The 16,402-nt window shown below is 52.0% G+C and overlaps 2 protein-coding genes across 5 annotated transcripts in view; one reads left to right on the top strand and one right to left on the bottom strand.

The window, feature by feature from the left end:
• The first annotated feature begins 4,466 nt into the window (after positions 1-4,466).
• LOC122389431 (kinesin-like protein KIF23) lies at positions 4,467-14,109 on the top strand. 3 transcript variants are annotated; one of them, XM_043381483.1, is made up of 16 exons: positions 4,491-4,701; positions 5,789-5,910; positions 6,191-6,368; positions 6,758-6,944; positions 7,246-7,444; positions 7,786-8,004; positions 8,165-8,363; positions 8,704-8,842; positions 9,135-9,334; positions 9,633-9,743; positions 10,704-11,144; positions 11,612-11,758; positions 11,958-12,152; positions 12,409-12,513; positions 12,911-13,042; positions 13,600-14,109. In XM_043381483.1, the coding sequence occupies exons 2-16, from the start codon at positions 5,876-5,878 to the stop codon at positions 13,789-13,791; spliced, it is 2,679 nt and encodes an 892-aa protein (XP_043237418.1). In that variant the 5' UTR covers positions 4,491-4,701; positions 5,789-5,875; the 3' UTR covers positions 13,792-14,109. The 3 variants fall into 3 exon arrangements, with proteins under 3 accessions (XP_043237420.1, XP_043237418.1, XP_043237419.1); XM_043381484.1 differs by having other exon boundaries at positions 4,501-4,555; XM_043381485.1 differs by lacking the exon at positions 5,789-5,910 and having other exon boundaries at positions 4,467-4,701.
• LOC122389429 (serine/threonine-protein kinase 10-like) overlaps positions 14,079-16,402 on the bottom strand; it is an 18,835-nt gene continuing 16,511 nt past the window's right edge. For both annotated transcript variants that reach the window (XM_043381481.1, XM_043381482.1), the window contains exons 17-20: positions 16,001-16,257; positions 15,652-15,764; positions 15,197-15,300; positions 14,079-14,958 (exon numbers count right to left, since the gene is read on the bottom strand). In XM_043381481.1, the coding sequence (XP_043237416.1) occupies positions 14,812-14,958; positions 15,197-15,300; positions 15,652-15,764; positions 16,001-16,257 (621 nt within the window). In that variant the 3' untranslated portion in view covers positions 14,079-14,811. The remainder of the gene's footprint in view (positions 14,959-15,196; positions 15,301-15,651; positions 15,765-16,000; positions 16,258-16,402) is intronic.

Raw genomic sequence — 16,402 nt, 5'->3', positions numbered from 1 at the left:
CCGCCAGAGGGCGCCACTGAGGAAGCACCCTCTGACGTCACGATAAAACTGCGCGCACTGTGCGCACGGGCCTGTAAGCAAGTAATATAGTGGTGGTTTCATGGTGGAAATTGGAATAAGTATTTTGACGTTGTAAAATTTCAAGCCGTTTTTGTGAAATTAAGTAGTAAATGCATTTCAAAAGTATTTATTTAAAGTGTGATAGGAGAATAATTAGAAAAACATGGATATTTTTGTTCCAATAGCTTATTATGTGAGACATGATCGGTACTAACGGGTACTTCTAAGAAGTAGTGAAGAAGTACCAAACAGCCTGCTCGGCTACGATCGTCAGCTGTCCTTTGGAGCTGGACTTCAACGCTGTAAAAAAAAAATGTGTGCTGAATTAATTTTTAGTTTCACCAAAATATAAGCAATTTATCATTTCTTTTTCACTTTTGTAATTATTGTTGAGTGAAGAGACATGTTGCTAGTTCTGACAATATAAATTATTAATTAAAAAAACGAAATGCGACGGTAGGTATCTGCTACTAAATTATCACTTTAACCAAATACATGGAGAATCTTGCTACCATTGCTTATAAAACGTGCTTATCAATACACAAATGCTTTATTTCAGACAAGAAGGATTTATTTGCCTGAAGTCTTGCGTCATGTGCTACTGCTTTGATTCCAAAGACGCTCTCCGGGTCGGGGTAATTTAGTTCTTCATCGATCGATAAGAGATTTTTTTCCAAATTGATAAGCTCGGCACCATGGAGTAAGGGCGTCCACACAGGGGTGACGCAGGAAATATGAATGGCGTTTACACCGACAGTAGTTTCCCACAGCCGGCAATGGGAATCTCCTGTCGGTGTAAACGCCACTATAGTCCCATCCAACTCAAACACTGGGGAATATCCCCGCACTTTTGAGGACGGAAATCTATGGACCTGCTCGAAAAATAGTGGATAAAATACGGCGAGCTTTCAGTTTTATGGTTGGGTCTCCCTTCCGAGGCACATATTTACGGGGGATATTGGGTCATATTCCCCCGGCGTCCTGATGATCGACGCCCAGCTCAACGTCGAAGGCGCCCTGATACGCGGCACTGCTATCTGTGAAGGTGCCCAGGTTGCTGCCGCTCGAATTTTGGTCGCCTACTTAACAAAACCTCCGTTGGTGCCATCTCAGTTTCCTCGAGGTCAGGCAACCTTCACACGCCGTTGGCTACCTTGGCTGGCCGGCGACTCGTTCCCCTCGTGGCGACGCTCTCGACATCCAGTCAAAAGTTGGAGTGGCTGGCGCCCCCAGTGGGGGCCGGGGAAGGGGCAGTGGGCCTCCACGTTGCTCTCTTCCCGAGCCTATGGTGACTTGGCTCAACTCTCCTCAATAGAATACGGATTCTGCACGCTGTATTAACATGGGCGTAGACACCACTACGGACAATACGGACAGTGGGTGTGACAATCAGTAGTGCCATTCATATAGAGGGTGTCATATATGAGCGGAGAGGCAACAGTACAGCTGAGCGGAGAGACAACATTAAAACAACAGTACAGCTGGCGTTGCATGGAGCTGCAGGCAACCGGACAGCGGAGGCTTGCGAAAAATAAACAATTCGTCACTTCAACGTATAAACAATAGTATAAAAAGCAACATAAACACATATTCTCATGGTCGAACCCATGCACTAGCGGCTCACGGCGGGCACAGGCACGCAGTGCGGTAGCGGTACCGGATCACACGTCATGGGCGTTGTCTCAGCATAGGTTGTTATGAGCGGAGAGGCAACAGTACAGCTGAGCGGAGAGACAACATTAAAACAACAGTACAGCTGGCGTTGCATGGAGCTGCAGGCAACCGGACAGCGGAGGCTTGCGAAAAATAAACAATTCGTCACTTCAACGTATAAACAATAGTAAAAGCAACATAAACACATATTCCCATGGTCGAACCCATGCACTAGCGGCTCACGGCGGGCACAGGCACGCAGTGCGGTAGCGGTACCGGATCACACGTCATGGGCGTTGTCTCAGCATAGGTTGTTCGCAATCTAGTTGAAGCCTAAGAAGACGGCCAGTGGGGTCTCACTGCTGCTGAGGCGACCTCGGAGACGATGCGTCGCCCCTCCTGTCGGCGACCTGCGGTGAGCAGGACTCCAGATAGCTGTCTGGCACGTTGCCGACACTGCCAGACGCTGTCAGCAGGCCTCACTGCTGCAAGTGATGTGCAGATGGACGCCAGGTGACTTCGTCTGCAGGTGATTCCGGAGACCGCGGCCTCACCAGGCAGTACCACCTGCATCGCCATGTCGGTGTTTCTAGAAATGGAAAAATAACAGTATCAGTGAAGGACAAGCAATACAATGTATTCTGTTTTCCTCTCTTGCAGGTATACATAATCTACAATTATCATTGTTCCTATTTCATTCAACTGAACCTGAAAATTCCATATTGGCACATCGTTTGACTAAATTTGTGTAGTTGGGAACAGGGGCGACGCCACGGTGCGACGACTGGAGGGGACATTGACCATTTTGGAGGGGACGAGGACCATTTCAAGTCGATTCTTTCCATGCAACGCCATAGGCGTAATGTTAAAATTTTAAAAAGTGGAGGGGACGAGATCCCCTCCGTCCCCCCCCCCTGTGGCGACGCCCTCGGTTGGGAAGCAGATTGTTTGAAATACATGTTTGGCTGAACAGTGTGGAAAATATTTCATTGATCACTATAGCTGCAACAAAAATACTGAGCCAGAAAACATTTGCGCTTACCTGGCTCCTTAGTCAGTCCCGCACAACGGAAGTGGTACCATTTATCGCAGCCGTCGCATCCGACCATCGGTGCTGCACTGATGCTGCTGCAGTTGCACTCCCCACATGCCCAGTACCTTAGGAGCATCTTGGCTGTGAAAAGATTACATGAGTCATGGCGCATACATGAATAGTAAGATGTTTTATATGTTTAACATCGCATAGCAAAGACACAACAGCTGGGAGTCAAGTGTAAGCCAAAGTGTAAGCCCTGCCATGTTTTGCAGACTGGATTTTAAGCAAGAAAAGCGTTGCTAAAAATGACGCTTGACGAAGCCTCATCCTACTGGGCTGTCTGACATGTCTCCCTGTAAAAAGCATGTGGCCCTTATATTGTATATGTTATATATTGTATATGATGAATATGTTAATAATGCAGAGAAAACACAGTATAAATTATACCCAACGTTTCATCTTAATCGACTTTGTCAAGGGTGTTTGAACAGCTGGAGATGAGTGAAGTGTGTAAGGGTACCTAGGTACATCTGAAAATAAACTGAATCTGCGTTCAATAAACATTGATTTTGATAATACATTTCACAAAACAACTGCTGATAACAATCATACTAAAATAGCACGACAGATAACTAACAATCGCATGAAGAACTTCTTGATTCGCCTTGACATTGTCGTTCGAACGAATGTTGTGAAGTTACACATTTGTCTTTTCTGCGCAGCATTTGTGTTTGCCATTTACCGCACCAATGTTCGCCAGCGGTGGTGACTTTTCCTTACCTGCTCACGAAACGTCACACACGACATGACGTCACCCGAAGACGTCATCAAAAAGTCCAGCTCTTAGGCGTGTCCCTAAAGAGATCTGCCTTGTAGCAGATAATGAATTCAAGGCCACACTCAATGTGGCGCACTAGGAAAATGGTACAGTCTCTCTAAAACACAGACAGTTTTCAAGCTACACTTTTTTATATTAGAGAGAGAAAATATATGAAAAAATGACCTCTCCTCGACATTTAAAATTATTAGAATAGCCAAATATTACTGTATTGATATTTCGACCAACAGGTCTTCTTCAGAATAAGACAATGTACACAATTGTACGAGAACGAGAATACAATAATTGATGCAGCAGACTTATAAGTCTGCTGCATCAATTATTGTATTCTCGTTCTCGTACAATTGTGTACATTGTCTTATTCTGAAGAAGACCTGTTGGTCGAAATATCAATACAGTAATATTTGGCTATTCTAATAATTTTAAATGTCGAGGAGAGGTCATTTTTTCATATATTTTCTCTCTCTAATATTCATAATGTTCCTCGCAAGAGCGCTCCAAAGAATAAGTTCTACACTTTTTTACGTTGTTTACGCCATAAAGAATGCTGATTGTTACGTTAAACTGATGAAATTAAATTCAAACATTTATTTTACCCACAACTTTTAAAATAAAAACAAAGAAAGCTGATTTCTTTCATTTTATTTCTCCTAGCCCATTTCATAATGCCTTAAAAAAACAAGTACCCAGTGTGTACTTTAAAGGCAAATACTCATGAATTCTAGCTAATCAAGAAACCAATGACAGAGTAAATATAACTTAAGGGAAAATATCAGTATTTTTTGCTTTTACATTTATTTACATATAGTTCCTTTGGAAAAATAGCAGATGTTTTATTTTTTACTCGCAAGTACTTCAAAGTACCACAGCCTTTCCATCACTAGTAATACTGGAAGGTGATTGGCTGTGCCGCCAAAATTTGAAAATCAGCTGGTCCACCGGCGTGAAGCGTTGATTGTGTGATAAATGTGTGAATTTTGAATAGTTTTATTGCTTATTTTGTAGAATTGTTCTGATTTATTAGATGCGTTTTTCTATTTGATTTTTCCTTACTGAAGGAGTCCCGATCTTGTTCGTTCTGCCTGGCGCTGATTAGGTGATAAATGCGTCCTCTGTAAGTAGCAATTTCAATTCAAATTGCCATGACCATAAGCCATAAACATTATTAGAAAATGGCTGCGTGGGTGTTTCACTATCGATATGGATTGAATTATGTGGTATTTAGTATTTACGGCTCACTTATTGTGCTTTCATGATTTGTAGTGTTACACATTTTAGAACTTGGAAGCAAAGTCTGTGACGGTTTGCCGTCACTACAGTTCAAGTTGATGTAGGTAGTTACTAGTTATCACAATCCCCTCTATTCTAACTTAGTCTGTCATATGAGTTTTTACTTTGATAATGTGAGATATTCTTTCTGTTGTATAAATGTATCTTTTAGGTATGTAAGTAGTAAGTACCTTCCTAATTCCTAGTGCTATCAAACAAAAAGGACCAGGCTTCTGAGCTATTGACTGAACAGCATCAGGCAGGCAGTTTCAGCCCAAAAGTAGGCTGAAACTGATATGCCACTACTTTTGGCAGTGACTGGCTTATGACTCACCCAGAGGAGGCTGCCAAATGATGACATGTATGGCTATTGTCTCATTCTCAACTCATGGGTATGGATTGATTTACCTGTAGGGTCATGAAATTTGAACTCTGTACCTGTGCAATACCTTGCAATCTTCATTTCCATCACAATCTAGCTTGACTGAAATGGTGACTTTCAGAGCCCTGTTTCATGGTACACTGCTTCTTGATGCTACCTTAGTGTTGGTGCTAGGCTTCTATGGAGACTTTAGTAAAGTGGGCATTTTTACCTGGGCATGTTTCAGGAAAACAGTGCCAATGTCTGGTAGCAGCATCCAGGCTTTACTCCAACTGGTCATGTAGCTGTTAAGTTCTGGCTATTTATTTTCAGCTAATGCATATTTTATCATTCTGGTATTAGCTTGAAACAAAATATATTCATTCCTTCACTCTGTCCAAGTTTTTGAATGCTGGCTATCTCTAAAGCAGGTAATTCTTAATGTGTTCCTTAAAACCATTTGGGCCTTGGGGTCCACTGAATAACTCAAGGTGTCAAAAGTAAAAAAGTAGCTAACCCAATTTGTTTTTTACATTGGCTGTACATGTTTATCATCACACTACTTTTCCAGGTAGCAAACATACCTATGTGTCCTGCCTTCAAGAGTTTTTAACCTCGTCCTTGCCTCCTTAAGCTGTACTACAGCATCCAGGAAAGCATGAGAATTTCAAAGTTGTGTAGTGTAACACCCAGGTAAGAAACGCTTAAACAAGGTTGCTTGCCTTTGAACCCTGCTATTTTTAATAGTTGCCATGCAGGAAACTGGATATTCAGGAGACATCGCTATGAGGATTTTCAATAGTTCACAGGGTTTCATATTTTCTCGTTCTGACTCCTTGATACATGTCTCCAGCCAGCACTACTGCTAAGCCCTGCTACTTAACCATCGTCACACCCTACCAGCGCCGTTTCTGCCAGTGCTGTGTTGCCCATCTCCCCTCCTCTGACGGCAGCGGTATTTTGTTGTCTCCAGCCGCACCAAGGCCGGCGTGCGGAAGACGCCGGGCCGGCCGGCGCGGCCCGGTCAGTCGGACGGCGTCGACCCCGTGGAGGTGGTGTGCCGACTGCGGCCCGTGCCAGAAGGCGAGGAGCGATGTGTGGAACAGCTGGACGACACCACTGTGCTGGTGACGCCGCCGGCCAACTCACAGGTCAGTCGAAGACCTCTTCCTTACGTAGGTGACTGATGCTCGTGACGCCGCCGGACAACTGCTGGGTCAGTTGGAGCACTCGTCGGTCGGTGGGTGACGGAGGCTCGGGACAATGTGTGCCAACTCACAGTTCAATTGGAGACCTCGTCGGTCGGTTGGTAACAGAGGCTGGCTGCAGCGTCCGGTGAACGCTGCAGCCAGCCTATATTGTCGGGAACTATATTGTCGCGGACTATGTGACATTGGCCTGTTTTCCCTCTCGATGTCGTATCCTATCTGCACGTAAATATCACAGCAGTTTGCCGATACATTTCTCTTTTCGTATGCGAAACGCCCTCCGGGCGTGTGTAACCGACATAATGTGACGCTCCTGAACCTGTGGCCGGCAGGCGTTCCGGTACGGCACGGCCAAGGAGCAGCAGTACAAGTTCGGCACCGTCTTCCCCGACACGGCCACGCAGAAGCAGCTGTTCGACGCCGTGGCCAAGCCGCTGGTACGCGACCTGCTCAACGGCAAGAACGGCCTGCTGTTCGCCTACGGCATCACGGGCAGCGGCAAAACGCACACCATGATGGGTGAGTCGGCTACCGTCGGCGTGGATGGGGAATCCGGTCGGAACCCTACCAGAACAGATTTATCGGCATCAAGGTCACTACTGCTCGTTCATTTTCATTTTGTGCGCGAATATCTCGTGATAATCTATTGTGCCATGCTATTTTGCTAATAACTGGAATTCCTTTGTTGCATACGCTTTTCTGCTCCGGCCACGGTATGCCCAAGTAGGTAATAGCAGTTTCGGCGCTCGGATGCCGCTGCTGGTGGCCGACCGTGTCAGTAGCCGTCCGCCAGCGCTGACAGCGGGCTCCTCTTCGGCAGGCTCTCAGCAGGACGGAGGCATCATGCCGCGCTGCATCGACGTCATCTTCAACAGCATCGTCAACTACCAGGCGCGCCGGTTCGTGTTCAAGCCGGACCGTCTGAACTCGTTTGACGTGCAGACGGAGGCAGACGCCATGCTGGATCGCCAGCGGGAAATCCTCAACACGCCCAAGCCGGGCAAAACTCCGCGCAAAAGGTGGGTTCTGGGGTGGTCTTGGGCGGACGCAAGGTGCGGCTGAATGGGTGATAAGGTGGCGTTTGTCTTGGGGGTGCGGCCCAACCGAATATGCCGCGCTGTTGGCCGTTGGAATTTGTTAATTCGTTAGGAAGGTCGTGAGGACGAGGCCGCTCCCCGTTTCCAGTGAGTTTCTCATGACTTGCATATGTAATCTGTTTGTAAGGAAGAGATGGCCGCTCTCACTGCTGGTCTTGGAGTGTGGTGGGGCTGATTATTGTGTGAACTGTGTAAGACCTCTCGATTTGTGTGCTACATGTGAGTACCTCACGAGTGACGACGTATGTTTCTGTGCGCCGCAGACGCGTACCGCCCACCCCAGGCGGCGCCGGGGGCGGCGGCGGCAGCGGCAGCGTCACCCCGGACGAGAGTGACGCGGCCTCCACTCGGGTACCCGAGGTCAGCCAGGTGTCCGGCCTGGACGAGGACAACGCGTTCGCCGTCTTCGTCTCCTACGTGGAGATCTACAATAACTACGTCTACGACCTGCTGGAGGAGGTGGCGCCGGAAAACATGAAAAAGTGAGCAACGGTGACGTTCAATAATCAATATCGTCTCACCGATTGGATAGACTGTCGTAAAGCTCATTTGTTTTCGACTTAGAAACGTATTATCGGTCATGAGTCACTTATGCCCTGTGCTCAGCAGTCTTAAACTAAGTTAATCTCCCTCTCCCGACAGGTCGCTGCAATCACGCATGCTGCGGGAGGACAACAACAAGAACATTTACGTGCACGGCGCCAGCGAGGTGGAAGTGTCGACTCCGAGCGAGGCGCTGGATGCGCTGCGGCGCGGCCAGCGTCGCCGCAAGGTGGCCCACACCACCCTGAACACGGAGAGCAGCCGCTCCCACTCGGTGTTCACCATCCGCGTCGTCCAGGTCGGTGGCGCGCGGGGATCTCCGGCGTTGGAGGGGAGAGAGAGGTCGCTGGGCGGCGGCCGACGGGACGGGGTAGGGGGAGAGATTTGTCGTGGTTGGGAGGATATAATGTGCACTAGGCAGTGAGCTGGGAGTTATTCGGTGGTGATTTATACGATTGTTCCGTATTTATGCGCTTTGATTTGAAATGGTTACGCTACATGACCGCCGGACATCTCAGATCGCGTGCGTGATCTGATTTGACCTTGTGACCTGTCGTGAGGTGACCCAGTAGCCTTATTTGAGTGGGTGACCCGATGCGCGCTGCGTCTGACCACTGACCTTTGTCGCCCCTGTGCAGGCGCCGCTGGACCCGCGTGGCGAGGAGGTGCTCGACGACAAGGCGCTAATGGTCGTGGGTCAGCTCTCGCTGGTCGACCTGGCCGGCAGCGAACGTACCAACCGCACCAAAAACAACGGCGACAGACTGCGAGAGGCCGGTCAGTCGGGCGCGTGGCCTTAGCCTGAGCGGGAGCGGCGGACTGCCTGCAGCTGCTGTTATATTTTCACTTTTTGGTAGCGGAGCATGGCATGTCATACGATTTGAAACCTCGCCTCTTGAGCCTTCAAACATCAAAGCATTAGTAGTAAAGGGACATTAATTGTCGAGATAGCTGCTGTGATATCCGTCGCTATGTCAACCAAAATGCCAGTGTCGCTTTGCCGATCTGTAGAAGTCGGTGCGTTGAGATCGCCGACGTCTCAGCTGACGATGTATCTGGTCTCCGACAGGCAACATCAACAACTCGCTGATGGTTCTGCGGACCTGCATCGAGACACTGCGTGAGAACCAGCTGAACGATGCCAACAAGATGGTGCCGTACCGAGACTCGCGCATCACACACCTCTTCAAAAACTACTTCGATGGAGAGGGCAAGGTCAAGATGGTCGTGTGCGTCAACCCGCGGGCAGAGGAGTACGACGAAACGATCGTGAGTGACATGGTCCTGTCGTAAAAAAAGACATCAATGGATCCTGCTGTCTGTTGGTAGGGTTTGACTATTTGCCAAACTTGTTCATGGAAAGGCGTGCATGCTGCATAGTCTAGGAGGGTGTAGCCCTGCAGTGACCATGTTTACGAGGTAGTCGGCTGGTCGTCCTAGCTGTATTCAGGTGCGACTGTGACCCTCCGGCGCCGTGCCAGTGCCCGCTGCCCGTCCTTTGTCGCTGTGTATGCGGACCCTGCCGGCTGACGGACCGCTCGGCGTCCCCCCCCCCCCCCCCCCCCAGCACGTGATGAAGTTCGCCGAGCTGACCCAGGAGGTGGTGGTGGCACGGCCCGCCGACCGGCCGCTCGACATGGGTATCGGCCTCACGCCCGGCAGGAGGAAAGCCAACCAGGTGAGTCAGTTGATCCGCCGGGGAGCGGTGCAGTGCGCTGTGGAATCGAGGCGCTCCCGCTAGACAGTATGCCGGCTGTATGGGTGGGGTGACACGGGTTGAAGGGACTGCAGTATATGATCAGTTTTGGGTCTTCACTGACGTCGACAAAATCTTCCTCTGGAAGACAGTAGTGCTGCCGGCACTGATCTTCGGCTGTGAGACGGCTCCCCTCAGTTCCGCCGACATTGAGCGTCTAGACTCGCGACAGGCTTCGCTGATCAAGGCAGCCGCGCTGGGTCTGCCGCGTTCTGCGCACCATACGGCTCTTTTGATTGCTGCTGGGGTGCCTCGCATCGGTGAGGTGCTGCGAGGTGATGCCCTCCGCGCATTCCGTAATGCTTTCCGCGCTGACCACCGTCTTCGCCAAGCCTACGTCACTGGACTGGCCAGACTTGCTACGTACCCCGAGCAGTTGGATGGGTCGTTTATTGGCCACGTATATAATCTGTGTGGTGGGAACTTCGGCGCTATCATGCACATCGCTGCTGGGTACGTCGATCACGACATAGTCCGGGCACCACTCCAAGAAAGTGGTCTTATAGACAGTTTGAAGATGGTTTTGGCAAGCAACTGTCAGGCCTCGCGGCGCCTGTTAAGACTACTAACCTCCTGAGTGCTGATTAACTGTGTGTGTGGGTGGGTGGGGGGGGGGGGGGGGGTATGTATCTTTTTGTCGCATGACGATGCTGAATAAACAATGATAATGATAATAATATTGCTCGCTTTTTGGTTATATGTAGTTTCAGTTTTTGCTACGAAATTAATCAATGATTTTAATTCGTTTGGCGATTGTATAAACTGTTGCAGGGCACATGACTAAATATGAAGCGTTCGCTGCATTGCTAGAATATCACCGCCATGTGTCGGCGAATGTCGAGTATCGACTGTCACCGTGTGCCTGTGTGCCCGCCGTCCCAGATTCTGCGGGAGGCGCAGCGGCGTCTGGGCTCTGACGGCCGGCCGTCGGAGGCGGAGCCGAGCGGCGGTGAGGCGGCCGCCGAGCTGGCGCCCGTCTTCTGCCTGGGCCCCGTGTGGCCGAGCATGGCCATGACGCCCGGCGAGGAGGAGGAGACGGTGCGCTGCCTGGTGCGCTTCCTGGAGCGGCGCGTCCAGCTGCGCGCCACGCTGCTGCACGAGCTGCAGCGCCAGCAGGACGCCTTCCGGCAGCTGCTGGTCAAGACCGAGATGGAGATGTCGGCGCTGCGCCAAGAGAACGCGCAGCTGCGCGCCAGCTCGGACGGCAGCAGCCGGCGCACCGCCGCCCTGGAGGCCCGGCTCGCCAGCGCCGAGGCCGCCAACGACAGCCTCAACAGGAGGTTCCGCGAGCTGAACGAAAACCAGGCGGCGCTAGTCAACGAGGTGGGTCTGGCCGCGGCTGAGGGTCTCTCCTTCCATGGGAATACTTGGATGGGCGTGATTGAGACAACTGGTCGGTACATCACGTATGATAGACAAATAACCTTGAGGTTACTAAATGCTGCGTTTGAAAAAGACTTGGGCGTTTTAAATAACGCAGACATTTCGACCATTACGCGTCATTGACTTTCACTTATTTTACAATGTCAAAGCTGACTAGCCTCGTTAATGTGTCAGGACAAAAGCAAGTTACATGTTGAAATTGTAGATGAATTTTCCAAAATAATTGTTCTGTCGTTTTTTATCGCAAATCAGAGGACCAGTCCGTGGTCCTAATAGATCACCTGGCAGGTCATTAGGGTCTCGGCGGCTATGAGACTGCAGGATTGCAACACCACCTGTCTTACCTCGTGTCCCTGTTGCGCTGCCTGTGGTGCGGCCGACTGACTGGGCGCGCCTTCCGTGTGCAGCTGGGTGAGAAGGAGATGCTCCTCAACCAGGAGGCTCTGGAGCGCGAGCGCGTCAAACAGCGCATGAAGACCAGAATGCAGCAGGAGAAGGAGCGGCTCGCCTCCGACATGAAGAGCAGGATCAAGATGAACAGGGAAATGCTCAAGGTATAATATTAAGAACTTCTCATTGTTGGTGTCAACATGTTCATTGTAAATTTGATTAGTGCCGTCTAAGCCTATATTTTGATTGTATACTGTCTTGCGCGTACAGTGGGGATGTTTGTAATGTTCACTTTCTAATACGTGACGCCCCGCCGACGTCCCCATGCCGTGACGGATCCCTCTTCTCTCCTCTGCCGGGCAGACGGAGATGCGAGCCAAAGACGAGAAGCTGCGAGCCCTGCGCGACATCATCAACAACGAGGAGGCCGGGTTCGCCGTGCCGTCCGCGCCGCCGACGCCGGCGCCGCGGCCCCGCCCGAGCACTGCCAACGAGACGGCCACCTTCCGACCGTCTCGGTCCGACCCGCGCCTCTCCGGCACTCCGCAGCCCAAACGGGTCAGTGGACGCGTCACCTGTGACTGCTCGGGGTGATTGTGGGTCGGGGTCTGCCCTGCTAGGATTCGTACAATTATTGGACTTGGCTGGCGATCCGAAGGCTGGTTGTATTCAGCATATGCTTGTCGCCCGCCAGCGCCGGTCTCCGATTTGTGTGGCTGCCGACGGTGGGTTGGTTGGTTGTTTTGAAGTCCTCCCAGCGCTGTTCCACGGTGTGTGTGACACTGACGACGGCCGGCTGGTGCTGTGTCCCCAGACCGTGGCGGCCACCACTCGCCACCGCCGCTCCAAGTCCACGGACGCAGAGGTGTGGCTGGACCACCGGCCAGGACACGTGCTCGAGCTGGCCACCATCTTCCAGGTGAGGGAGATCGCCGACTCGCTCAGTAATTCACTCGCGGCTAGCTCACCAACTCACCAGCTCGCTCACCAACTTACAATCAATCACCAAGACATCTGCTCACTCACCAATTCGCTAGTTCACTAATTAACACAACCGTTAATCACTCGCCAAATCAAAAGCTCAGCTCGCAGACTCACTGCAGACTTACTCGATCGTTAAACACGTCCAGCTCACTAATTCCATTCCACTGTCCGTTTGGCTGTGGTGTTGGCCGTTCGTCGGTGTCCGACTCGTCTGGTGTACAGTGTACAGTCTGGGCTTGGTTGGGTGTCCCGTCCGTGCGCGTGCCGGGTGGCGGGATTGGTGCGGCGCTGTACGACCCTGCTGACGGGGTCGCCTTTCGGCCGGCCCGCAGCCCAAGATGAAGAAGCGTAAGTCGGTGACCAAGCTGGACGCCAAGGATGTGATCAACGACAAGACGTCCAAGTACGTGCTGACGCACCAGGATCAGGACTCCCAGGGCGAGGTGGAGACCCACATGGTCAAGGTAAGCCGGACGCCGCCGCCGCAGCCGCTGGTGTTTAACTCGCCGCCACTAACCAGCAGGGGAGCATCATGGTATCGCTTCCGTACTCGGGTGGTGGCGGTGTATGGAAAACGGTGGTGTTCATGCATGATGTATGTTATACGCATGTATGTTGTTAATGCATATATGCATAGTGTTTCTGCTCGGGATAGCAAATATCGTTGACGAGGCGTTAGAATCAAATTTCAATCTTCCCAAGCATTAGTTGATCACGGTTCGGTAGACCTGCCTGGAGCTCACCGTTGGGCGGCGGCCAAAGAAGAGTTGCAACGAGTAGCCCATCGTAATTAAGTGCTATACCATATTCCATATACGTGTAATGTTCCTAAACAGCCTTGGTGGCGAGACGAGCGAATCCAGCATAACTGCTTTAGAATTCTTAACCGTAGAGAGCGGTAATGCCCGAACTCCAACCACACGAGTCGTAGTTTTCTTCTTTCTGGCTCCGTTCCGTGTCGCCTTGTGTGGAACAGTCTGGGTCCACAGTCTGGTCTGACGCCGGCATCTCCTGCCGCCAGGGTGACGTTCTTCCCACGGTGGGTGGCGGCCGCGCCGTAGTCTTCAACGACATGGAAACGCTGCGCCTCTCCAACCCGGGCGCCAAGCGCCCCTCGGACGAGCTGGGCCCCGGCCTCGACTACGAACTGGCCCGCGAGCGTTGCGCCACCGGCATCGAGGGCCACGCCGCCGGAAAACGCCGCAAGACGTGAGCGCGCGCCCGGCGGGGGAGCGGCAGCTGCGCCAGTGCGGTCCGCGCACCGGCCGGACCGTGTTTTTATTATTCCACTGGCGGCGGGACGTGCGCACACACGAGCATAGTATTTTACGCTGGGACTGAGTGTTCTCCTTGGCCTTCTGTCGCCGCTCCGCTCTGGTCGGCGGGTGCCGCTCGTCCGGCCGCCCAGACTATGTACTTATCGTCTGTCGCTAGAGAGCTTGGCGCGCCAACTGCAGTGTCCTGTTATAATCCGCTAGTATCGTCTGTGAAACATGTTTCCGCGTTAATATAAATGTATGTAACCGTTTTATTGACGAGTCGCAATAACATGGTACGTACCAGGTACAGAACAGCACATGGAAACCGTCTGATCCTACGCGGCAGATGGACTACCACCGTGTTTGTGACACGAAAATATATACGAGTATAAAGCCTGGAACTCTAGGGATGCCGCGGCGGCTGCCATTGGCGGCGCCGGGTCCCGCGTGTTATCGATACTCTGTGTGAGAAGGCGGTGGTGAGAGCGGGCCAGTAAGGCAGGTTCCCGGTGAACACTGGACGGCGGCGGACGGCGCGCAGCACCCGGAATGTGGGCCAGCGCCGACCGCGGGCGATCACAGATGCCCGACTCACCCGTACACCGCGCGCAGAGATAGCACGAGGACGTCATTAAATAGAGGCGGGCGGCCCTCTCACTCACCACGCACACACACCTTGGTCAGAGCACGGTCCTATCTCTCCCTCCCCCCCCCCTGAATACAACGCATATGATACACAGTCAACAGGTGGAACGGGCGGCGCGCCGTCAGAAAAATAAAACTCCACCCAGTCAGATCGACAGACGTATTGTCGACGGTCACCTATAAAACAGATCGGCGCGGGGCAGACCGGCAGTTCATCACATACACACGCAGCCAGCCGGGCGGCGGCGGCGCGGTCCAAAAATACTCTGTGTCGCGGACGGCGGCGGCGCTCATCACTCGGTCAGATCACTGCGGGCGGTGCCCTCGTCTCACTGGGACCAGTAGCTGGCGGTGCTGGCCCGGCTCAGGCTGCTGCTGCGGTCCGTCAGCGGCGCTGTGTAGCCGCCGGCGCCCACCGAGCCCGTGTAAAACTGCGCCTGCTCCTCCAGCTCCGCCGCAAAGTCGTCCTCCAGTTTCTGGCGGTGGACGCGAGAGGGTTAGTCCACGGCAGACAACTCCAACGCATGGCCCACACATTTCTCAGTCCAAAGTAAAAAATGATAGATCAAACCAGTTACTAATGGAGATGGACCGCGGGAGGCATTGGAAAAACTCAGCATCAGCCGCTGCTGTCAGCCAATAACTCTTAGGAGCGGCCCATACCACGAACACTAATGACGTCCGCTTCAGTGAAGTGATCCATCGTCCACGTACCTGTTTGCGCGGTTTGAGCGAGTGCTTCCACTCCCTGAGCTCGGCCTGGTATTGTTCCTCGAGCGACTTCAGCTTGATGGACTCGTGCTCCATCAGCATACGACCTGAGGGATACGGACCGGACAGTCAGCGATAACATTGTTCAATCACATTATCACAACCAGTGTGATAGTCTGATGATGGTGAATTATCAATGACCTATCTTGCCAGCCGCCAGTGATTGGCAGGTAAGTAGATACCTCCGGATGAAATGGAGTTGTACCTTGACGACTTATTGCATACCTATGTACCTAACGGCATTATAATTTGACGGAATATTCGAACTCTCCCAAAATATGTTAGTGTGTATCTGTGCGACGTCACCAAGCCGTGTAGGATGGCAGCATTCATTCATTCATCCATCCATCCATTCATTCATTCATTCATTCATTCATTCAGATGAATGTTTTACTCACGTTTCTCGTTGTGCAGCTGCTCCAGTTCCTTGATGGTGGCGTCACCCTTGGCTTTGAGCTCCTCCAGCTTCCGTTTGTGTTTGAGGTCAAACCGCTGCTCCTCAGCCTTGTACCTGTGGACACACCGACAGGTGATAAGACAGCACAGCCGATGGGAGGGCACCACGGTAGTAGACTGGCAGCTATGGTGGGACTGCCGCAAGAAGGCTGTACCCGCGGCCGTGCTCAGACATTCACACTGTCGTCAACCACTAACGCATTCTGACCCTCCTCGCCACAATAAGCCCATCTATCCCATCCCTCACCTACCATTCCAGTCCTTTTATAGTCCTCAGAACCCTCCGCTCACCGTTTCCGCTCCTGTTCGAGGAACTTTTTGAGCCGGTCGCGGTCGTCGCCCTCGGTCTCCGAGACGCTGGCGCGGTGCGGCAGCGCCTGGCTGATGCGCATGCTCTCGCGGAACATGAGCTCGCGCGTTTTGCGCTCGGCGCGGATGCGTTTGGGCAGCGCGCGCCGCTCGACCTGCTGCTGCCGCACCAGGTCGTCGGTGCGGCGCGCGTTCATGCGGCGCACGTGCTCCAGTTCCTTGTCGTGTCGCAGCAGCATCTGAGGAGCGCGGCGGTGTATGGTTGGGCGTATAAAAATGGCACAACATCGGTAGATAGTGGGGGAAGATGACGCTAGACAAGGATGCAACACTTGAGAGCACTCGATGTTCAAACAACAGACGTTTGATGTCCATTGCACAACC

This window comes from Amphibalanus amphitrite, unplaced genomic scaffold, assembly GCF_019059575.1.
Source record: "Amphibalanus amphitrite isolate SeventyFive unplaced genomic scaffold, NRLGWU_Aamphi_draft 000358F_arrow, whole genome shotgun sequence".
In the NCBI taxonomy this organism is placed as follows: Eukaryota; Metazoa; Arthropoda; class Thecostraca; order Balanomorpha; family Balanidae; genus Amphibalanus; species Amphibalanus amphitrite.
Note: the sequence above shows the minus strand (reverse complement) of the source record. Positions and strands in the feature narration are given on the sequence as shown.